Raw genomic sequence first — 24,582 nt, forward strand, 5'->3', positions numbered from 1 at the left:
ATATATATATATATATATATATATATATATATATATATATATATATATATATATATATATATATACATATGATAAGATGATATTTGATTTAAAATTTTTAGTCAGTACTTATTTTATCTTTTTCTAATCAATCTTGATGGAGGCATTAATAGCCAAATGGAAAATCTTTGAATTATTTTTGGAATTTTGTTGTTTTAAAGTCGGCATGAAAGGAAGTTGCGATTGTCTTTTCTTCTCTACTGTGACGTATATCTGAGTGAAACGGCATCTGAAATGAGAGGGCGTGACTTGATTTCGTCCTTCGGGAATTGATTGGATCGTCGTAAGGTGGGGCGTTGCCAACAAAATGGAGGCAGATCTGAATTCCAGTTTGCAGTTAGTTGTGGGGGATTTCTCTCCACTGGATTCAATGTTTTATTTATTAAGGATGACGACGACGATCAACGGCACAAAACATGCCTAAACAGCGCGTGCACGCGCGAGAGAGAGAGAGTGAGAGAGACTGCCTGAATGACTGAGCACGTCCTCCATCAGGTTAAGTCATATTCATGAAAAAAATTAGTTTGCGATGTCCTAAGAGTAATGTTGTCGTAATATCATTTCAATGTTTAGGGGTAACGTACTCCCTCATGACTGGTGTCAGTGCTATAAAGTGAAGCATCAGCTTCAGCTTTTCCCCCTGTGGTTTATCCCAGTGTTTACCCCTCATGTCACTAGCTACGCCCTTGCACCCTTCCACTCGTGACCGGAAGAGAAAATTAGTCGTTTTGAGGGGGAGGGGAGGTTAACGTTTTTGATTAAAGATTACGATGGCACATGAATTAAAAAAATAATAATAATGAAGTGCACGGATAAATTATTTATAATAAACACTACAGTATTCCATTAAAAAATAAGAATTTTTGATTTTGATTTCATGGTGACTTTAAGCTTATTTTTTTACAGACCTTCTGTTACTCATTTCTGTTACTTCTTTCCAATACCAGATCCAGGCTTTCTTTAGTGCTCTATTGAAATGCAGGTCATTTCTAATTGTGCATATTGTCTTGGGCAGAAGGACTCCAGATGCCGAGTCATTGCTTGGCATTTGTGTATGATTGATGAGGAAACCGTGCCAGACAACAGCGCCTCTGCATTTTACAGCGCTGTGAAACTTCCCCTCGAGCTGGCAGCACAGGAAGTGGAGGAATCCAGAGGGCAGGAGGACAGCGATTAGTCTCTCGTCTCTTTAATAGCAGCCTGATTAAATTCCCATGATAATGCTTGTTTTTCATTAATACAGAGTGGGCAACAGCCTCAAAGTTTAGTTGTAGGTTAAAAAGAGTCACTATTCTGTGCCATGGATGCACAGTTGCTAAAGATGTGTTCTGCTGGCAGGGTTAAAGAAATAAAATTGTCATATAGTCAGTTATTACTGTGCATATCAAAAAAGGAAATGTTTTGAAAGATGTTCACTCTGCCCTTTTCAATAAAACATAATAAAAGCTCCAGAAGTTGCACTAATCATATTCACATTTGAACATCTTCAAATTTGGCACATCAGGATGAATGTCTTATGCATATTCAGACATGGCACATCGTGTTCAATTATAAGTATGAGACGATTTTTAGTGAAGAACGACCTAAATTTAGGTCTGTTCCTCACATAAAGCTCACATATCTAAGTCATATCAACCGCTTGTATGTTGCTTTTTTGTCAGTTATGTTCTATAGGGAGTCTGCTTGGTGACTGATGACTTTTTCCAGTATTTTTGTACTCCTTGCAGAGAGAACATAAACCAATGTTCCCCTAGTTCAGATAGGATCCTATATTCACATCACTTTCAAATTGTCCCTCTCTATTACTGACTTTATTTTCCGTAAAGTCTGCTCTAGTTTTATGCTGACTCAGGCTTTAGTGAGTGTCTGTTCAGATCAATGTTGAACAGTCGTTCTGAGGCTCCATCCTAGCCGTGTCTTTGGCAGATTGAGGCTGGCGTGATGCCCGTTTGGGTTCTTGAGGGTGTCACTCAAGCCTCCAACCCTGAGCTCTTGTTAGGACAATGCTGAAGGGGGAAAAGGATCGCTGAGCTGGCATTTCCATCTTTCAGTCTTCTGCCTGACAGCAACAGCCTTCCTCTCCTCACTTTCTGAGGTCTGTGGTAACAAGAGAAAGAAAAGCTAGCTGGATTAGCTTGGGTCAAGTTACCAGTCTTTTCCGACACAGATACGCTATTTTTGTCAAAAATGACTTTGTCATTAAATAATTTGAATCAGAATATTAATAGTACTGTTTGTTTTCAAATATAATGAGTTAATTCTGTATCGTTTAAAGTTCCTGTGGCTTGTTGCTGTGGTTTGTTGAGTTTGTATTGCAGTATGACATCTTGGTGGGTTGCTGAAATTGTGAGCAATTCATCAAAAGTTGTTGAGTGTTTGGTCAGTGGTCTTCACAGTGGCTGCATTGTTATTGTCATTTGAAGCATTAGTTACCTTGCAACACCGTTTTTACGTACCTTACTGCACGTTTCGCCGCAGTTTCAAAGATAAATGTCCACTGAGTGGCGCTAAAACATGGGTTCAGTACGTGAACCCTGGCACGTTTTTATTACGTTGATATAGGTACGTATTGCTGTGTTTTTATTACGTTGCTTCAGGTACGTATTGCGGCGGTTCAGAATTCAAATATTCTGGGACTGTTGCTAAAAGTTAATGCTCTATCGTGATGGAAATATGCCCTACACCAAACCCGGTTTGTCGAACCGTAGTTACATGGGATTCGAACCGGAGCTCCTCACCTCTCAAGTACGTCTCCGTACTCCGTGAGCTACTGAACAAACCTACTGTCTATGAAAACCCATAGATATGAAGATAGATATGTGTGATGCTAACATTCAAAAGCATCAGTTTTCAATCTCTCAGCATATTAAAATAGTTTTGAAGTCATATTCTTCAAGTAATTGTGCGAAAATTACGCTTTATTAATCGAAACTGTAAATTTGTGTGAAAAGGAATAAAAGGTGTCAGTTTTACTGCCTCTAGTGTTCATTTCTTTTGGAAACTGCACTGATATGTACTTATTGGTACATATTTCGCATCTCATGAAAAAGTGCCCCCAGGTACATTTTTGCCATGAGACCAGGTAGCATGTTTCGTACAAATGATGACATAATGACATAATCTGAGAATATCTGTTTTCCATTTTAATTGGTTTATTTGCAAGTAGACATTTCACTCCCTATAGATATATATTTTTATGTATGTAAGGCAAGCATACGCGGATTTTCTGAGTATCGCGCTCCAGAGACGGCAGAAAGCGCATCCTGTTTGCTTTCATTATCTTACAAAAGCGCAATATATTGTTGTTATTGTGAGCACACACAAATAAACATAGAGTCTTTACATATTCTAAATATATATTACCCTTATCTGTATAACCAAAAATGAGGGAGTATTTTAGGAGTAAGTGAGCACTCCGGCGCCTCCATCTGTGCTGCAGTGAACGCACTACTGTTCAGATTCCACACTCCACACAGACACATGAATAACGCACATTTTTCTAGGTTAACATTAGATTGAGCGCCCATATAAAGTTGTTGCTACTTACATATTTCAAATGATAAGCCATATTTGAGGTCGATGAATGATATGCGAGCATTTGAATGTTTGGACTTGGCCAATGTGGATTTTTATTCATCTATTCTATTTTTTTTTCTGCGACTAATAAAATTTTGGTCGGCCAAGCCTCTCCTGGTCGACTAACGGTTAGTCGACTATTAGTGGAGCAGCCCTAATAATAACCCATAGGAGATCTATACAGGTGGAGCTGGGGACAGTGAAGGTTTCAGAGCACTTTGAACTGCTCTAGTGGATGCTAACCAGCCATTTAAATGTAGAGCAGTAAGCTCATTGGCTGCATAAACAACATGAACCAATAAGCTTGTGCCAAGTAGTTTAATGCTATGAATATAATCAGTTTGCATTAACAACCCAGCCTGCACCAGTTTTATGAAAGAACTTGGCATTTATTTGAAATATAAATCCTTGTAACATTATTGACTTTACTGACACTTTTGATCAATTTCATGCATACTTACTGAATAAATGTATTAATTTCTTTTAAAAAAGTTACTTATGCGATATGTGTTTTAATTGGATGAGAAAACAAGAAAGTCCATTGACAATGCCATTGAGTAGAATTCCAGAATTGTCTTTCTTGCTCTCCATCTCACCATTTTTGAATGGGGAAAAAAAGGAGCATTTAAAATCTCTCTGAAGACTTATCAGCAGAAACAGTGGAGTTATTTGGGAGTTGTGGTAAACAGTACAGTAAAGACCGCAAAATGAAAGTCAACTGAGGGTAGATCTCTTCCCCTACCGCTCTGCTCTCTGCTGCCTGGCACTGTGGTGAACGTCCTCGGCCAAGTACATACCAGCCGGCCTAGCCAGCAGCCCTGAGTCACCTCTTATTACGTGAAAGCAGTACGAGTTTCTGCGCTACAATGAGTTCAGCTTTATGAACCAGAATGAGGAGCATTACACTACCCATGTTGCTGGTAATAACATGTCTGTTTAACAAGGTTTTGGCAAAGGTCTTGTAGGAGTGTTAGTGAGCTGGCAAACTACTGTGAGACTGTTGAGTGCGATCATAGGTTGGTCTGTGATCAGCAGTAAGTTCAAAAGTAAGACTTTTGATGCTCTCTTTTTTTTTTTATTGATGCCAGTGAACAAGATTTCATCTTTACGTCTAGTCTCAATTTTCAAACGGAGAGAGCAAATGAATGTGCTTCCCGTTTGTATATTTGCCTAAATTGCTTGAAACTACTGAAGACAATATTGTTGTCATTTATATATATTCACAGCAGTTTATTTTAGGGGATTGTGTCTTGTTTTATTCCACAGATGTAGTAGAGTGACAGAAAATTCTTGAGGAGAGAGAGAGGACGACATGCACTAAGTGCACACTCACTAACTGCTGTGTGACCGCTCAAACCAATTTAATGTCTTTCAGAAATGTTTCATGTTGCCAGTTTTGAATTTGATACAGCTGACTAGGTATTGTTTTGGAAAAACAACCCCTTATCGCTTTTCAATTATTCCTGGTGGCACTAAAGTATTTATTTATCCAAATGAACTGCAATGTTCATTTGGATAAATGAACATTGATAATCCACCTCTGAATATAAAAAAACCATCACAAAATATTCCAGAAGAAAGCATGCATATGGAATTACATCAGTCAATCATATCTAATCTTATAGATATTATTACAATATATTTCCAGGTTTAAATGCTTTCTTAAAATGTGTTGTCTTGCAAAAGGCAATACATATATGTCAGTTTGATGCAGCCAGCAGTTTTCCAGAATAATTTTAGACATTTGTGCATGGTCACAGTGAGTACATATGAGGATGGACATGACTATGTTTTAAATGCTGTTAATTCTGTGTAATTTTGGGTGATATTTAACAAGATCAGTTGGCTTCTGAAACTTATCCTGTTTACGGAGATTAAAAGTAAGACTGTTAATTCTGCTTGTTGTTAGTCACATAAAAGTCAGCGTAACCAATCTCTTTAATTGTTTACTGGCCAGTGTTTTGTCTTATGCATAATGATAACTCAGAGAGACATGATGCAGGAGCAGCAAGTTAATGGTTAACGCACAGCTCTGAATATCGATGTGATTTTTACATGCTTCTCTTTCTGTCCTCTCACTTGGTTTGTCCTTTTCTCTTTTCGCTTGCTGCCTCTCCCTCTGTCCCATTCCTTTTCCTCTTTGGAGTTTTTAAAGAGATGCTGTCCAGATCGAAACCTTGTCCTTCCTGATCTAAAATAAGCCAACCTTGGGAGCAGAAGGGGAGGGCATAGCGGCATGCTCCAGTAGCTTCTGCTTTTCTCACTCTCAGATGGGCATTGTTTGATATTGTTTTCAAGGCTGCTGTGAAAAAAATAAACGTCTATGCAGAAAAGTATTATTACGTTTTCTGATGGTTTGTGTCAACCTTTATAGTGTTACGTTAATATTAGTTATTTCTAGGGGTGGTGTTATAACTAAACATATATTTTTATCTTATTTTTAACTATAAATTATATATACACCAATATATTGCTCTGAAATGGCTTTAAAGAATAATTTCAAATCGGAGGAAACATAATTTAAACCAAACCACATTTTTGACAAGTAGATACCAAATATCAAACCAAGTACAAACAAAATGTTTAATGTAGCAAATACAATACAGAAAACAGTAGTTTAAACAACCTAGTTAACAATAATCAAGCATATTTTCCATAGTTTTTGAATAATGAAGACAAGGAATTTAATCATTTATACTTATATTTACCAATATAACCAATTATAATAAACAGCCATATTTTCCTGTATTTTTACTTATGTGAAACCTTAAAGATTTAGTGAACATTAGCCATTGTTGTTATTGCTATTAAAAATTTTAATAATTTGAAATATTTAAATAAATTGAAATAAAACTGAAATAAAATCTAAATATCGACAAACTTACTTTAAAAATAAAAAACAAAACTTTGCGCAAAAAAAAATCAAATAAAAATGACAAAAGCACATAGCAAAATTACTAAAACAAAATTTTGAAATGAAAACTGAAAATATAAAAATAAAACTAATTCAAAATATTAATAAATATTATAATAGTATATAAATAATATGACATTGACAGTTTTGTAGTGGTGACACAAATTAACCATTGAATCAGATATACGAGTTCAGTCCAGTAAATCAGACTGTTAATGGGCAAATAAAACCACATTAAAATAGTTATGTCGTATTATTGCAACATACACAATTTTGCTTGTTGCATTTACAGCCTTGCAAGTGCTTCATTGTAGAAATGCAAATCTAGTTAACAGCTAAAATGTTTATTCTTGTTCTGTTTTCAAAGTGGATATACATAATTAGTCTGTTAATTTGTAAATTTGCTAATGATTAGTAAAATGAATACATATTTTCTCCTGTCTTATCTCACAGTGGAGAGGAGTGCTGCTGAGTTCTTTCTGCTGGAGGATGCAGTGCTGCACTTTACTCGTTTAATGGACAGGCATCTCTACCAGCCTCACTTGTGCGACGTGGACCTCTTGCTGGTTTCCTCCCACAAGGACGTGCTGTGTGACCACATCCCCTACTTCCAGGCCCTCCTCTCCCAGAGTCAACCGCTGCACTGCATAAACCTGGCCTTTCAGTTGCTAAGTATCCAAATCCTCAACATCATCCATATCTCCATCTTCGGAGTCCTACAAGTGGCAATTGTGCTCCAGATGAGTTCCTGCCACAAGCTACTTGGGTCCAATGAGATGGCAGACACAGACGGGCAGGGTACTGCCTCGTCCAATCAGATGTACAAGATGAAAGAGCTTGAGAAGATGTACACACAACAAGGAAATGGTACATTCTCATTGCTTGACAGTGGGGTCAGTAGGGAAGTTACGCAGACACATTCATCTATCGTCCACTCCAGCCCTCAAGCCAAACACTTCTACAAAAAAGATGACAGTGGAGGGGGAGTGGCTAGCGGAGGAGGGCGGGGCTTATGCACAATGGAGGGAGGAGCCGGTCTAAATGAAGCGGGATCCCAGGATAGTTCTGTCTCCTTTAACAGAGAGCAGATTATCGTGGAGGTCAACCTCAATAACCAGACTTTGAATGTTTCTAAAGGGTCCGATGGCAAGGGCGTCACCTCAAGTACCTCATCCTTCCTCGTTCACCGTCACACCAATCTTCCCAGTGCGGTGGAGGGTAAGGAACAAGACGATAATGAAGATGTTGGTGAGGATGAAGAAGAAGAGTATGAACACAGAAAGGAAGGGATGGAAAATTGCAGCAATGACGAGGACGATGAGGATGAAGAAGAGAATGATCTCGACATTCCAGAAACAGGGCGCACTAGCGTGGAAAGACGGCGTGCCACGAGAATACCAACAGACGCCATCGGCATGAGACGGACGCTAATTGACTCTACACTAGGGGAGGGGAGGAAGAGGAAGAGGAGTAAAGAGCGGGAGAGTCTGGGGCAGAAGGTGAAGCTGGAAGAAAAGCAGCACTTTTCTTGCAAGAAGTGCCCTCGTATTTTTAACAACCGCTGGTACTTGGAGAAGCATATGAACGTCACCCACAACCGCATGCAGATCTGCAATAAATGCGGCAAGCGCTTTTTACTGGAGAGCGAGTTGCTGCTACACCATCAGACAAACTGTGAGAAAAACATACAGGTACACACTGGTCTGCAAGCACAAGGTCAATCTATAAGGCTGATTTCACACAGGCCTTTGGAGCAAAGTCAGGGATTGGTTTGTTTGCTTGGTGATTGATTCAAAATTATACAATAAAAAGAGAGACATGCATGGAAAGCAGATGGTAGCAACAATTTAATTGGACCCAGCTGTCAAAACGGAGTGTGACAATAGTCTAAATTAAACACAAATCTCTTAAGTAGGCCCACACAAAATCTGTGCCCACAGAACTGGGACATTCATTATTTGCAAAGTTATAATTTGTAATGAAATGAACCAATAAGATGATACTTTTGATGCCAATCAAGGCTATTATAGATCGATAGATTAAACTGAAACTACAATTAAAACCATTATGTAACCGAAATTAAATAAAATATATTAAAAACTAATTTCAGCTAGTTGCCAATAAAACTATTTAAAAAAAGAATTAAAATGTAAGAATTTTAATTAAAAATGAATTTTAAAAAATCTATATAGACTATATATAACAATATAAAAAAATGACAGAAACCAAAAAAATTACTAAACTTTTAAATAAAATGTAAATAAATAAAAATAAAAACTGGTTCAAAATATTAATATATAATTATAACTAATAATATTGAATATATATTTATTACTAATACTATTCAGCTTTTTTAAACCCTTTGATTCAGCCAGGATGCATTGTATTTGTCAAAAAGAACATTTGTAATGTTATTAAATATTTATATTGTAAATATGGTAATCGCTGTTCTTTTGAACTGAAGAATATCAAAAAATCTCACAGCCAACAAACACTTGAACAGTACTGTATATATTTTTGTAATTTAGTAGCATTGGTTAATATCGCATATATTTGTAAATATTGGATGTTTCATTTGCCATTTCCTCTCTTTGTAGCTGTAGACCATCATCTAATGTTCACTTCATATTAATCTTAAAAAACACTGTTAAATGTAATTTTTAGCATATTTTAAATTGAATCCAAATTCAGCTGTAGTCTTTAAAATGATTCATTTTCATTTATTTTTATTTAATTTAGACAAAATTGTATTATTTTAGATTTAAAAATGCATAGGTTAGTGGTCAGAATATGAAAATAATAATAAACTTGTCGATTTGTCGGGGCACCGGTTTTCATCTTATAAAAATAGTATAGACCTTTAGCTTCTTAAAGCACGTTTTGCCATGTTTAAAGTTGGATTATGTGTATTCTCTTCTGGTATTCTGCTATGAGTGCATATTGCAGAGCAGAATGATAGACCAGAGATTTGGGATGATATATAGGCACAAACTGTATTAGGGTGTGGAGAACAGCAGGTCTGCCAGGCCATTTCCATTTCCACCTCCAACTCCAACTAGGTCTAAACCATCCAACACTCATTTGTCTCTGCTGTATAAAGCACTTACAGGGAATTCAGTGTAATTAAGGCAATTGTGCTGTTGTGCTTAATTTGATATAAATGAATTTTAAGTTAGAGGTGCCCTTTGCAATATTCATTCTTTATTTAGCTTACGCATTTCTCAGTACTCTCTCAGAATGATAAAATCCTGTTGTGTTTTCCATTGACCCCAAAGGGAGAGCAGTGTAGTCTAATGCCGTTCAATCGGATCCTCTGATCTTTGTAGTGCGTGACTTGTGGAAAAGCCTTTAAGAAGCTGTGGTCTTTACACGAACACAACAAGATTGTCCACGGATATGCTGAGAAGAAGTTCTCTTGTGAAATCTGTGAAAAGAAGTTCTACACCATGGCACATGTCCGGAAACACATGGTTGGTGAGTACTGGGTCACGTTGTCATTATTTACTCACTTTTATGTCTTTCCAAACATGTATGGCTTGCTCCTCGAAGTAACACAAAAAGGGATTTTTTTTTAAAGAATATTCTAGACATTCTTTTTCAGTGTCATGAAAGTGATTAAAGGAATAGTTCACCCCAAAATGAAAATTTTGCTGAAAATGTACTCACCCTCAGGTCATCCAACATGTAGATAAGTTTGTTTCTTCATCAGAACAGATTTGCATAAATTTAGCCTTACATCACTTGCTCACCAATGGACCAGTGAATGGGTGCCGTCAAAAACATCATAATAATCCACAAGTAATCCACACGACTAAAGTCCGTCAATTAAAATTATATGAAACAAAAAGGTGCATGTTTGTAATAAATTCAATATTAAGATATATTTTTTTACTTCAAACCATAATATTGCTTTTTCCAGTGAGAAAATCTTCTCTTCTGAATCAAGAGAGACATATGCACAGATCAAGCAATGTTTACAAGCACAAACAGTCTCAAAATTTCTAAACAAATATGTTGGTGGATGTTGATGCAAGAGGAAAACAGGGGACTTTTTCACTGGAGGAAGCGTTATTATTAATTATGGACTTGTGGACTTTGGCCAAAACAACAGTTTAAAGTCAAAACAATTTAAAGATGGATTTGTTTATTACAAACACACAGGTTTTCACTTCACAAGTTGTTAATTGATGGGCTGGATTCATGTGGATTATTGTGATGTTTTTATCAGCTGTTTTTTTGGACTCTCATTCTGATGGCACCCATTCACTTCAGAGGATCCATTGGTGAACAAATGAGGCAATACTAAATTTCTCCAAATCTGTTCTGATGAAGAAACAAACTCGTCTACATTTTGGATGGCCTAAAGGTACATTTTTACTTTTGGATTAATTATTACTTTAAGATTTTAAATGACAAAAATGGCTTACATAGATTTATGTGAGGAAGAGAATTACATTCACTGAATGAATCACTCTTTTTAGTCAGATCTTTACAATGAATGAGTTTATCTAGTTCACAAAACCCTTATGAATGAACTGTCTCAACTCAATCCTCTCCTTTGCAGGCAACAGGCCACACCTTTAAACTTTATCTTCATCCACATTGTGCATTACATTAACAAATTAACTCATGGATCCACTTTTAACATCAAAATGCTGCAAAATACAGCAGCTCTGTCATATGCACAAAGACATATTGTTGTGTAAATTAACCTTCAGGCAGATGTAATACAGCGCACCCTGGCCCTCATACTGTATGGTACTTTCATCTCCTGAAGCTTGATCTTCCCAGAGCTTGGTCCAACACAATAGTGAAATACCCAGCTCTGTTTTGAGAAGTGGAAAAGAGCCGCTGTGACCTTGCTTTACCATCCAGAACAGACTGAGCCGAGGACAGAGTCTGTATTGTTTAATCTGCCCTGAGAGCAGAGAGGAAATATCTTATCTAGAAGTGCTTCCTTATACCAGAACCCACTCAGTTGTCCGCAGGGCAACAAGTTACACTAACTCATCTGACTCTGACAACTGAGTATGTGCAGCAATAATGTATTATACACTAAACCGTGTCAAGCTAACACTCTTGCTATCCTTAAAATGAACACTGAGGCATGTGATTAAAATGAAGTTTTAATACATTTCATTATCACTTAATTGTTACTATGAAAGCCTTCTGAGGCAAACAATATGATGTAATTTTTAAAACATGAATTTTGTTTATTTTCTCGCAGCTCACACTAAGGACATGCCGTTCACTTGTGAAACGTGTGGGAAATCCTTCAAACGCAGCATGTCTCTTAAAGTGCACTCTCTTCAGCACTCTGGAGAAAAGCCCTTCAAGTGTGAGGTGAGTTCAGTCATGCGGATTATCAGTCGTAGGCCTGAGAGATTCAGGTATTGCATTTTTATCTTCTAGATTAGAACAACATTATTTGAAATGGATATCGTTTGTAACATTATAAATGACTTTACTGTCAATCAATTTAATGCATTCTTGCTGAGTAAAAATAATTTATTTGAAAAAAAAAATCTTCCTGTGCCCATATTTTTGAACATGTTTCACTAACATTTGACTAGAAAGTGACCAAAATTGTCTAACATTTATTGTTTTATCATTTCTAACTTGTTGAAATGTTGTTATGCCAAATTCAATTCGATTTAGTACCAAGACTTGGCAGAGGAACACAGATGTAAATTATAATCTACTTTATCTGATGCTGTTGCTCATGTTGTAGAACTGCAGTGAAAGATTCCAGTACAAATACCAGCTGAGGTCACATATGAGCATCCATATCGGACACAAGCAGTTCATGTGCCAGTGGTGTGGGAAAGACTTCAACATGAAGCAGTACTTCGATGAACACATGAAGACCCACACTGGTGAGAATCACTACTTTGGTGCCCATCATAATCAAAATATGACTATTTTTATTATTAAAAAAAGGATATAATAATAAATTCATATAAATATAATAAATATTTATTATTATAATATTATTTACTTGTAGTTCATATTTAATTATTTTTTAATAAATCTAATATAATATTATTATAATAATTAATAAATACTAATAATTAATCATGATAAATAATTAAATATTTTTTCTACTAATCGTGTATCATTAAAAAAATAAAAATGTTTAAAGGGATAGTTCACCCAAAAGTGAAAATTCTGTCATTAATTACTCCAAACGTGCCAAACCTGTAAGACCTTCATTCATCTTCGGAACACAAATGAAGATATTTTTGATGAGATCTGAGAGCTTTCTGACTCTGTATAAACAACAGTGCAACTGACACATTCAACATTACAGTTGAACCACTGATGCCACATGGACTATTTTAACGATGTCTTTACAACCTTTCTGGGCCTTGAATGTGTCAGTTGCATTGCTGTCTATGCAGGGTCAGAAAGCTTTCAGATTTCATTAAAATTATCTTAATTTGTGTTCTGAAGATGAATACAGATGAAGAGTCTTACAGGTTTGAAACGACATGAGGGTGAGTGATTAATGACAGAATTTTTGTTTTTGGGTGAACTAACCATTTAAAAAAAGCAAATAAATATAATTAATATATTCTCAATCCAAGTTCTTCCATCTGTCTGTCTGTTCCAGGAGAGAAACCATATATCTGTGAGATCTGTGGAAAGAGCTTCACGAGCCGGCCCAACATGAAACGGCACCGCCGCACTCACACTGGCGAGAAGCCGTACCCGTGTGGCGTCTGCGGACAACGTTTCCGCTTCTCCAACATGCTTAAAGCCCACAAGGAAAAGTGCTTCCAGGTCAGCAACCCCATGGTATCTGATTCCACCAACCTTGTGGACTTGGACCCTACGTCAACTGATATGGACACGCCGGCCAATCAGTTACCCAGCCACCCTGTAACCCCTCCCGGTGAGGCGTCTAGTCTCCACCAGGTCAAGTCGCTCTCATTACCCTTCGTTCACTCTATTGTAGGTCTTCCATCTCCCCCGGGCCTGTTTTCCACTGAAAGGGTTAACTCCGGTAACAACTAGTTTTGAATATAAGGTTGAAGTTATTTGGATTGTTTCTTGTCTGACACCCAAAGCTAGCAGTAGCTCCCCATGAGCTTTTTGATTCACATCCAATGTGAATCACTCTCATAGGAGTTTCCAAACATGCCGAGTGAGGTCTAAGACTTCCAGCGGGTGTTTGAACAGTGTGTGACACTGAATATTCCTTTCAAACTGTGCAAATTTTCACTTATCTTAATCTCATAGAGATATTTTATATACTGTTCAAATAAGCTCCTCGTATTACAGAAAGAAAACAAATGTTCTCATTATTTTTGTTGTTGTTTAATGCATTTTTTGTGAGCTACAGGATTAGCATTTAGTATCGCATTTCTGCATTTCACATGCTCTTGCCATAGACTTTAACGCTTTGCCAGTTTAGTCTAACAGGTTGAGGTTCTCATTAGCTGCCGTATGAAATATAGAGACGCACTGAACTCACAGCAGAGGGCGCTGTGGGATATGAGCATTGCGTAGTTTCGGAGCAGCTCTTCATCCAATAAACATGTAGCAGCTGTGTCCCTCTGCCATAACCAAATCCAGATGTATTGCAGTAACCAAATCCTGATAGCTTATATGTTCTTACTGAATATGAAATGTATAATCACTCCAGCACCTTATTTTTAATCGTAGATGTATTTATATCGTCCTGTCTTCTTCGTATCCTGAAAGTTTAAAGTTTTGCCACCTTTGTTCTTCTGCATGTTTGCAGAGGTTTGTTTTTTGATGCGTCTGTGCAGGGCACAGGTGGGACAAATGGTTTGTGTCAAAGGTTATATGTAGCAGAGACACTTGAGAGTAATCAATGTTTGATGCTTGCTTAAAGGAGTACTTCACCCAAAAATTTAAATTTGCTGAGAATTTACTCTCAGTCAGGCCATCCAAAATGTAGATGATTTGGTTTTGGAGAAATTTAGCTTTACATCACTTGCTCACCAGTGGGTTCTCTGCAGTAAATGGGTGCCATCAATCCAAACAGCTGGTTAAAAATATCACAGTAATCCACAAGTAATCCACATGATTGCAGTCCATTAGTTAACGCCCTCTGAAGTGAAAACTGTGTGTTTGTAAAAAAGAAATCCATCATTAAAGCTTTTTAACTTTTAAATTGTTGCTTCTGGCCAAAATACCAGTCCATAATAATACTTCCCCCAGTGAAAAGGTCCATTCCCTGTTGTCCTCACACACTAAATCCAACAACATATTTGTTTAGACCTCTTTTGGACTGTTTTAACTTAATCTGTGCATATTTCTCTCCTGATTCAGGTGAGATGGCGTTTTTGCTGGAGACATTAATATTAAGCATAGAGGACTCATATTTTAGCCAGACAAAAACTATTTGAAGTTAAAAAATCTCTTGATAAATTTTTTTTTCTTACAAATATGCAGCTTTTCGCTTTACAATACATTTTTATCAGCTGATTGAAGTCTCATTCTGTCAGCACCCATTCACTGCAGAGGATCCACTGGTGAGCGAGGGACGAAATGCAAAATTTCTTCAAATCTGTTCAGATGAAGAAACAAACTCATTTGCTTCCTGGATGGCCTGTGGCTGTATAAATGTTTTGCAAATTAAAAATTTTTTTGTGAACTGCTTTTTAAAGAAACTTATTATTTTCAGAAAATCCCAAAGGATGTTTCACTTTTTTTTTTTCATTCTCTCTGTATTATTTTAAAATGTCCAGAGCACTTTACTCTCAGTGTTGGCCATATGTGTAATGGCAAAATCTGAAAGGCCTAAACCACTTGTGAAGAAATGAGTGTGAAAAGGAGTGTTTTTTATTTGCACAGAGGCTATATCAATTCTGGATGAACACCAGGGTGTGTTTGGTTAAAAAATATTTTTGTGTTGAATGTCTGAAATGCTTTTTAGTACATCGAGCAGGTTTATCAGCTTTTTTTTTTTTTACATCAATTTATCAGTAATCATTAATGCTTTCACTTATTTTTTCCACTTTACACTATTTTATGATGGGTTTGAATGACAGACATAACTTGTGGAAAATGGTTACTTGTGGAAAATTGATTAGCGAAATTATGAAAATCATGTTTTTGTTTTGTGCCCTAAAATGTAATTATGTAGCAAACTATTAGACTGGCCTTTTGGGACTCATGTACACTGTAAGATGGTCCTGTTAAGAGGCCACATAGAATATAAAAAGTGTTTATAGAAAATTTGTAAGAAAAGAAAAAAAATCCTTACCCAGTGTCAGAGGATTATATAGGCAAAATATAGTTCAAGAAAACTCTCTAACAACTCTAGGAGCAGTCAAATGTAGTACTATAATAGGTACTGTATTATCCAATATATATATATATATTTAAATATATATATATATATATATATACACACACACCCACACACACACACACATATATATATATATATATATGTATAAATATACATAGTCTGTAAATAAATTATATGTTTCCTGTCAGTTTTTGTTTAATCAGTTTTCTTTGTTTACATTCTTTATAGAGTCAAATGAATGTGATGAGATGTGGATGTCAGCATTCATGAAAGAACTTGCAAGATGGAAATAAGCTTATATATGAGGAATAAGCTCTAAATTTGACCTTACATCTTCAATCTTACCTTACATTGTTCTCAGTACATCAGTCATGTTCCTGGGTTAAGAAAACTCAGTTTAATGCAGGTTATGGCAAGTGTTTTTAAATGGTATGTGTTTCTTTAAGAAGTTTTTGAAAGTCCCGGTAGAATAGTCAATTAAAGGGATAGTTCACCAAAATGTAAATTCTGTTACCATTTACTTATCTCATATTGATGAATGAAACTCATATTAATTTATTTCTTCACAAACTGCTATTAATTATGGAAACGCATTTCTGCCATGGAATAAAAAGCAGTTAAAAAGCAATAACCTTTTTTATCCTTTTATTCTGTGGTGGAAACAGGCTTCCATAATTAATAGCAGAATGTTCAAGTTGCTGCATAAGTAAATGATGAGCAAATTTTCATTTTTGGCTACAGTATCCCTTTAAGGTTGGAATGTAATTGTGGAAGTTCTAGAATCATTATTAAAAAGTAGAGCTGATTGAACTGACATAACAGTAATTTTTTAAGCAATAAGACCCACAGTAATTGTCTGTATTCTGCATTGATCGATATGTTCATCTCTGTAACTAAAAGTCAGTTTGTCGGTCATAACCAGCTCAATGTAGAGGCACTAACAAACCTGCCTTGAGTGTGTAATGGAATAGAGTTGCCATGATCATGAATGTGTAGAATGAAATTACGGTGGCCTGATTGAAGTTAATGGTGAACTGAGCAGAGAGAGAGACCATCACCAGGAGAACTTTTTGTATTTGGTAGAAATCCTGCAATAATGTTCTGCCAGATGATGATTGTTCAAGCCTTTTTGTGGTTTTGCCACGGATCGAACCCTGTTGTTGGTGTTCTTTACATGTTTTTCAGTGTCATATTGCACCTTATACTAAAACACTGAGGATGCATGTTTTTTAAAGGCCCTGTTAATATATTTAAACACATTTCATCTGATTTTCTTTTCGATATATTTTTAAATATTAAAAACTTCCCCCAAAGCATTTTCTAAGATGCATAATGGTCTTATCACAAGTTGAGTTACCACAGAATTCCTTTTTTACTTCATTTTTGTGTTCACTTTATTTAAATATTAAAATTGTGGTACAACACAAGTTTTGTTAAAAAAACATACTGCTGAAGGCTTTTTGTTATGCCCATTTTTTTCTTAATTTCTCTTGCTTTCTTTCTTTGTTAAAGTCTTATATTTTATGTGAAGTGAAATTGCACAGAGGTAAATAAACCTCCATCTCTGAAAATATGGTAGTAAGTAAAAGGCCATTGAAGAGCTGAATGATTTGATTTTGTGCATCTGAAAGAACATGTTTCTCTTACATGTTGTGAGGGAAAGTAAAAGGTGGACGTCTGTAAAACTTATTTTTTGTATTTTGCATACTTTATTAGCATGTATTCCTAGGTTGCTGCTTATTGAGAAAGATTTGGGATGTTTGTGGCCTTCTTGTTTTTTTGTTGTTTTTAAATGTGTATATTTAAGTGATTTTGGAAAGAAAGTAAGATTTATATTAAGAAGGATTTGTCTGTTATTTCAGTTTGTTCTGGTGTGTGCTATCCTTTGTAATAAATAATAAGTGATAGTGAAAGATGATTTGCACTTCAGAGTTTGGGTAGTTTTTCTTATTGTCTTTAAGATTTTAAAGAAACCACTCACAATCCTGAAAAGACATTTTGAAACCAAATTCAAAAAAAAAATTTTCTAAACACGTACATAACATGTAATACTTAAACTTACCCATACTTTCAATGTATTAAACCAATCATGAGTGTGACTGTTCCTACGATTTAATTCTATATGTCTTAGTTAAGTTTGTGTACATGCATTTGGCATTCATGCTGGTTCTGTCAGCAGGATACTAAACAATACAAGGACTAGAGTCTAGCGGTGCTAATAAAATGAGGCTGTATTTTATGTCATTTATTGTACTGGGTAGTATTTATTGTCTGTAATAAAACAAAATAAAATAATTTCAATAGTGAACTAAATGAAACGTGACACCAAGCATTTGTGTTTTTACTTTACTTTGGGAGGTTTCTCTCACTCAGAACAACAGAAATGTCACATTAACAATACATTTTAAAAAGTACACATGACACAAGACGCTCTGTCCATAATAAAATTGTTCAGAAACAGCATTTCCACAGCCTAATATCTGTGCATGTTCTCACCGTTCCAAATCTTAAAGTGTGTTGAATATCAAATTGATCACTTTCATGGAATGAGTTTGAGAACAGATGTTCTGTCCTCTTATGTTTCGTGCTGGTTCAGACTTGGTTTCACTTTGTCCCACACTATAATATCTGATTCAAAATCAGCAGAGAGTTTGTACTTCACTGGTGTGGTCTCACATTTTAGTGAGCCGAAGAGTGTTAAGACGAACTCCCAGAACTGTTGCACCAGATGCATATTGAATCTCTCTCAGTATGCCGTTCCATTTCCTCTCGCCCTCATCATACCTGTGAACAAACATTAACCTATTTATGTACATTTGAATTGTGGTAATCACATATATGTGGTCAGATTCACAATATATCGGTATCATTTCAGTTAAGGACTGATGTTGAGATTTATTTTTAATTTATTGATTGATTTAATGACCCTCATGCCATCCAAGATATAGATTTTTGCTCACCAGTGGATCCTCTGTAGTGAATGGGTGCCGTCAGAATGAGAGTTCAAACAGCTGATAAAAACATCACAAGTAATTCACACATCACCACTTCTGGCCAAAAGTCCACAATCCATAATAACATTTCCTCCTGTAAAAAGTCACTTTAGAAGTTTTTTAAGTGTTTAGATCTGTTTTGGACTGTTTTTGCTTGTAAACAGTGCTTGATCCATGCACATTACTCTCCTGATTCAGATAATATTGCTTTTTGGATTTTAGCCGAAAGCTATTTGCATTTTTGAAGTAAAAAATGTCTTAAAGGGGTCATATGATGCTATTTTAAAGATCATTATTTGGTGTAACAGAATATGTTGACATGCTTTAATGTTCAAAAAAACACATTATTTTTCAAATACTGTACATTATTTTAGGTCCTCTATTTCCCGCCTCTCTCAAACACGTCGTTTTCAACAAAGCCCCCTCCTTTGACAAGCGCAGTTCCATAAAATGCGTGCACAAATTCGAACATTTGGGGTTGTGCTGTTCTGTTGTAAATAAATCTTAACCAATGATTCCTAATTGCATCTACTTCCGGAAGGCCAAATAAAGTGCTTTTGCTTTCGCACTGAAATACACAGCGTCTCCCTGACATGCTGCTTCAACACAACTGCTGTTCCTGAAACCACGCCTTCTTTCTTTGCGTGCACATTTGGGCGGCATTATGCTAATATTTTCACATAGTGATGTAGACATGTGGTAGGTGTAGTTGACTCTTAACTTTTATAAAGAATATCTCTTTGGATTTGAGACTTTAGTCTTTGCAACTTTACAGATCTTCTTTATGCACCAAGAGCTTGTAACACTCCAAAGAGAAAGGAAAACTTGAAAACTTTGCATCATATGACCCCTTTAATGATGGATTTGTTTCTTACAATCATGCAACTTTTCGCTTCACAAGATCTTAATTGATGGAATGAAGTTGTGTGGATTAGTATGATGTTTTTATTAGCTGTTTGGACACTCATTCTGATGGCACCCATTGACTGCAGAGGATCCATCGGTGAGCAAGCAATGTAATGCTAAATGTAATGTTCCAAAGAATAAACAATATACATCTCGGATGGTCTGAAGATAAGTACATTTTCAGTAAATATAAATTTTTGGATGAACTATTACTTTGATTGATCAATTACTAAGTGGATGCTTCCCTTTGCATAGTTCCACTTAAAGACTGATTGGTGTAGTGAATGGACGCCTCACCTCCAGATGTCGTTCATCATCTGTGGCATGAGATCATCGCCATCCTCTTTGGGGAACATGGCAAATCCACCTGTAGCATAGAGGACTCCACCCACAGTGACCAAGCTAAGTGAACTGCGGTCCTGGGGAAACTCCACAGACTCTGACCACCTAGAAGATAGAGAGTGATGGGGTTAAATAATTGTTTATTGCAAGCTAATGCAATTAATAATAGGTTTGTCCCACAAGTAAATGCATACCATAAACCTTAGATAATGCTGCATGTTGTTTAGCATATACTGTATGTGGCCACACTTACTTGTTGGTTTTGATGTCATAGACCTCAGCGTTGCCTGTGAGGCCGGTGTCAGTCACACCAGCTGCCACGTAGATTTTGTTTTTGTGAATTGTGACCCCAAAGAGTGAGCGTGCAGTATTTAATGGAGCCAGGTCCTTCCACTGACGCTTTTTAGTGTCATACACACACACTCTATTCAAACACTCTCTACAAATTAAGACAAATATGTGTATAAATGTGAGAAACAGTGACAGCCTTTTTTTACTGACTATAACATTGAATGCACATTCCAACACAAAATGTAGAAATAGCTTATTAAACATACTTGTTCTCTCCCTTTCCTCCAATTACATAGATCATTTCATTATGAGACACTACTCCATGGCCATATACTGGGTAGGGAAGAGGATCTGACTCAGCCCATTTAAGATACCTTAAAAAAGCAGGGTTATTTAAGTACACAGTGAAAAAAAATTAGTGCAGAAACTATTTTCACTAGTCAAGAAATTGCTAGTAAATTTCACAAATAATTACAGAAGAAATGGCAAGTAAAGCACTGAATTAAAATATAAATATAATATATATAAAATATAACATGGCATCTGTAAACATACTTACTGTCTGTCATAAACCATGACTGTATCCAGAATGCGTTCTCCTTCCTTCATTTCTTTCCCTCCAATAACAAAGATGAAGTTTTCTGCCTCTCCCATGCCAAACAGGAAGCGGGGAGAGGGTATGGGGGGCATGCCCATCCAGTCTGATGTTGCAGGGTCAAACTTTCAAACATAATGACAATATATCATCCACTGTGTTATATGGTACAGTCTACATGAGCATTTGCTGATAATTTAAAGGGAGGGTGTTTTGTGTGATAACCTGCTAAGAACTTATAGATAATGTTTTCTAATGGTTGCTTTTATTATTTTAGAACCATAAATTAACCTTCCCAGAATGTTCTGAGATGGTACTGTCTATTCCATTATATGAAGTTCCAAACGTAGGTTTTCAGGAGGAGCCTAATCATTAGTTTCCTGTCAGTCATCATTATGAGCCTAATAAGCAGCAGTTATTGCGCCGTCCCAGGCGGGGAGAGGGTATGGGGGGCATGCCCATCCAGTCTGATGTTGCAGGGTCAAACTTTCAAACATAATGACAATATATCATCCACTGTGTTATATGGTACAGTCTACATGAGCATTTGCTGATAATTTAAAGGGAGGGTGTTTTGTGTGATAACCTGCTAAGAACTTATAGATAATGTTTTCTAATGGTTGCTTTTATTATTTTAGAACCATAAATTAACCTTCCCAGAATGTTCTGAGATGGTACTGTCTATTCCATTATATGAAGTTCCAAACGTAGGTTTTCAGGAGGAGCCTAATCATTAGTTTCCTGTCAGTCATCATTATGAGCCTAATAAGCAGCAGTTATTGCCAATTATTGACAATTATTCCGGCATCCCTCCACCTCACCATCTCCACCTCTATTTCTGTTATTCTCCCTTTATGTAGTACCACAATAGGGGAATCAAACTAGCAGCTCAACCCGAGCCTCGGGTTCGAACCTCTGTTGAGGACAGCAAGCCAAGCTTGTTTACTAATAACTATTAAGACTGGATGGGCAGCCAAACTCGTGAAATGGTTCTATGTTATTGTATTCTTAAACACTGACTACATAAACTTTTAGAATACTTCAAATGAAAAATAAAGCATTCAATTTAAAACATTGTCTATAAAATACTGGGAAAACAAAATGTAAAAAAAAAAATTTGATGATTCATTCTGAACTTCACACAAAAAAGAAATGTCTTCCCTGTGCTTTCAGTTTCACAGAAAATATGCCAAGTCATCCCCAACAAATGCAAAAAGTTTCCTTAGCGTTACGGTATAGTTCAAGTTTGGTTATTTCTTTGGGCACAGATTATTATCATTCTAGAAACATTGCTAAAACTATGCTAAATATCTTGGTTTTTCAACAATCCATCCAAATATCCTGCCCAGACTCTGTATCTAATAGGTAAATATAGCTGGGTAGAGACAAAAACACATTGTCTATAATTTATGTACACTGCATAAACATCCCAATGTGCAGAATTAATGACTCTGAGAAAATAATGAATGAAAAGCAAGTAAAGTAATAAAGTAGTCCTTTACCTGCAAAAAGTATGAATAGATCTGTTCGTCTTTGCTCTGCTCATCAAAAAAGAGTCCACCTGCCACAAATATCTGATTTTCCTTTGTGACCAGACTGCAGTGGTTTTTGGGAATTTGGGTAGAGAGTGACGCCACATAACAATCATTTCCCGTTGGGTCATAAGCTACCGATGCAGTGTCATTTATCAAGAAGATCAAGTCTCTCAAGAACATCCCAAACCGCAGATTGTCATTCAAGAATCCTGGAAGTAACTCCTCCTGCTCTTCTTCCTGCTCTTCATCTCCCTCCTTCTTTCCTTCCTGACCAGCACTCTTTTTGCTTTTGTTCTTCTTGACTTCAGGAAGCTTCCCAGCATGGGCGTCTTTGACCAGTTGCAGTTTCTTGGTGATCTCTGGGTTTGAGCTCAACCATTCATGTTTCTCCACATTTTTGGTGAAGTAGTCCTCGGGAACCAAACGTAATCTGACACAATCCAACAGACCCGGTAGGTCCTCCAGTCTCTTCTCTTGGTCATGTCCAATCCACTTGATCAAAGCCTCAAAAACATCTTGCTCCGTTTCTACATTCAAAGAGTCCGATGCGATAATGGCTGCCAGTTCACTTGGAGTCAGCTGCAGGAATTCTTCATCCCGAGCAATTAACTGGAAGCGTTCACAAGCTAAGTTCCTCGCCGATATGGCCAGACGAGGACAATCCAACATCAGGCCTAGTCGAAAAATCGCCAAACAGTTGCTCAAACTCAGTCTCTTTTGCAGGAACGAGACACATATGGTGAAAATCGAGGGGATCTGAAGCATGTTGGCCAGAGCGAAGATGTCTTGTACGTTTTGCTCCGTCACATTGATGTTTGAGGTGTAGAGGTACTTCAAGATCATCCCCATGACTCCAGGCTCCACATCCTCCAATACAATCTCTTTCTGTTTACTCTCCTCCACACCTGACTTAAAGAAAGCTCTGAAGTACGAGCTGCAAGCAGCCAGGACCAACCGGTGGCAGGGAAACTCTTTGTCTTTGATCTTCAACACACAATCAACCATCATATCGCTCTCCAGAAGATCGTATAGACCATCCTGCAGCAGGGTTTGCTGATACATCCGCGGCTCCTCCATGGGATCTATGGGTAGAGCCATATTGATCGTGCAGTATCCCTGAGGGTCACAATGAAGTCAATGGCTAGTCCAGCAGTCTCTGTACCAAACTTCTGTTACTGCCTGAAAAAGAAGAGGCAGGACTGAATCAGTTCCGCTTTGCTGTCGGGACTTCAGGCTTCATCAGCTGTCCCAATATTTCAACCAAACTCCAACTGGGGGCTATTTATAGGTCCTTCACAAAGATGTGGAATCCATACTCTTACATGTGAAACACAACCCCCTGCCCTGTGCAACAGCTGACACACTTCCCCATGCGAGACAGTAGTCAGAAGAAACGCTGGCCTTCTGAATGAGATCACAGACTATATTATTGATTAAAAAGACATTTCATAACAGATTATTATCTTGTAATATTGTTTAAAATACTTAATTCCATACCTTGTTACATTACAATGTAACGGTCATCTTAAAATAAAGTGCAACCAAATAAAATAAATATTACAAAGCATTGTGCTAGTTCTTCTATGTAGCCCCGCCCCTTTTGAGCTCTGTGCTCATACTCTTCTTTCTTCCTTTTGTATTTCCAAAGCGTGAAGGTAAGGTCTTATGAATTTACCAATGAACCGCTCGTTTTAAAATCTTCCCCATCTACTGACATTTGTTATGACATCCGCTTCGTTCATTACAATGGCACATGATAACTTTCGTGAACTCTACAGTAAGCGACCTCAAAAACGAAAGTTCGAAAACAACTCTAAAGATGGCTGCGCACCTGTTTTTCTGAGTCTGACGCACAAGGTCCATAAATTAAGCTGATATTTGAATATACTGGCTGAACTGCATTTTGTAACATAATAAATTACAAAGCAATATGATTTGAACTAATGTAAATACTGTCCAGCATTAGCCTAAGCAAAGTTAGCAACAGTCTCACGCAACTAGCAACATTTGTTTTGCTTGAAAACATGAAGGAAGTGGAACGTTTTACAACCGCTGATGAAAATTATATTAATTAAAGTATGAATAAATTATATGAATGTATCTCT

General features: G+C 36.7%; 2 protein-coding genes across 2 annotated transcripts in view; one reads left to right on the forward strand and one right to left on the reverse strand.

Annotated features, from left to right (window-relative positions):
- The window catches only part of LOC107591250 (zinc finger and BTB domain-containing protein 47-like), a 19,565-nt gene extending 5,128 nt beyond the window's left edge, over nt 1–14,437 (forward strand). Inside the window, exons 2-6 of the mRNA XM_016280362.1 lie at nt 6,983–8,220; nt 9,856–10,003; nt 11,757–11,872; nt 12,261–12,405; nt 13,143–14,437. Coding sequence (XP_016135848.1) covers nt 7,045–8,220; nt 9,856–10,003; nt 11,757–11,872; nt 12,261–12,405; nt 13,143–13,546 — 1,989 coding nt within the window. The 5' untranslated portion in view covers nt 6,983–7,044 and the 3' untranslated portion in view covers nt 13,547–14,437. The remainder of the gene's footprint in view (nt 1–6,982; nt 8,221–9,855; nt 10,004–11,756; nt 11,873–12,260; nt 12,406–13,142) is intronic.
- Nucleotides 14,438–18,127: 3,690 nt separating this feature from the next.
- Nucleotides 18,128–23,575, reverse strand: LOC107591253 (kelch-like protein 40b). The gene is made up of 6 exons (XM_016280367.1): nt 22,445–23,575; nt 20,907–21,067; nt 20,614–20,721; nt 20,310–20,495; nt 20,012–20,161; nt 18,128–18,599 (listed from the first exon to the last, which is right to left on the reverse strand). Exons 1-6 carry the CDS (start codon nt 23,573–23,575, stop codon nt 18,488–18,490), a joined length of 1,848 nt encoding a protein of 615 aa, XP_016135853.1. The 3' UTR covers nt 18,128–18,487.
- Nucleotides 23,576–24,582: the final 1,007 nt, after the last annotated feature.

This window comes from Sinocyclocheilus grahami, unplaced genomic scaffold, assembly GCF_001515645.1.
Source record: "Sinocyclocheilus grahami isolate Dianchi unplaced genomic scaffold, SAMN03320097.WGS_v1.1 scaffold139.1, whole genome shotgun sequence".
NCBI classification, from domain to species: Eukaryota; Metazoa; Chordata; class Actinopteri; order Cypriniformes; family Cyprinidae; genus Sinocyclocheilus; species Sinocyclocheilus grahami.

Excerpts from the sequence above, each read along its gene's own strand:
- LOC107591253 (XM_016280367.1), bottom strand. The coding sequence starts at position 23,575 with ATGGCTCTACCCATAGATCCCATGGAGGAGCCGCGGATGTATCAGCAA. Across the intron at positions 21,068-22,444 it reads TCTATTCATACTTTTTGCAG|TTTGACCCTGCAACATCAGA; the intron begins GTAAAGGACTAC and ends TATGTTTGAAAG. Across the intron at positions 18,600-20,011 it reads ATGATGAACGACATCTGGAG|GTATGATGAGGGCGAGAGGA; the intron begins GTGAGGCGTCCA and ends GTTTGTTCACAG.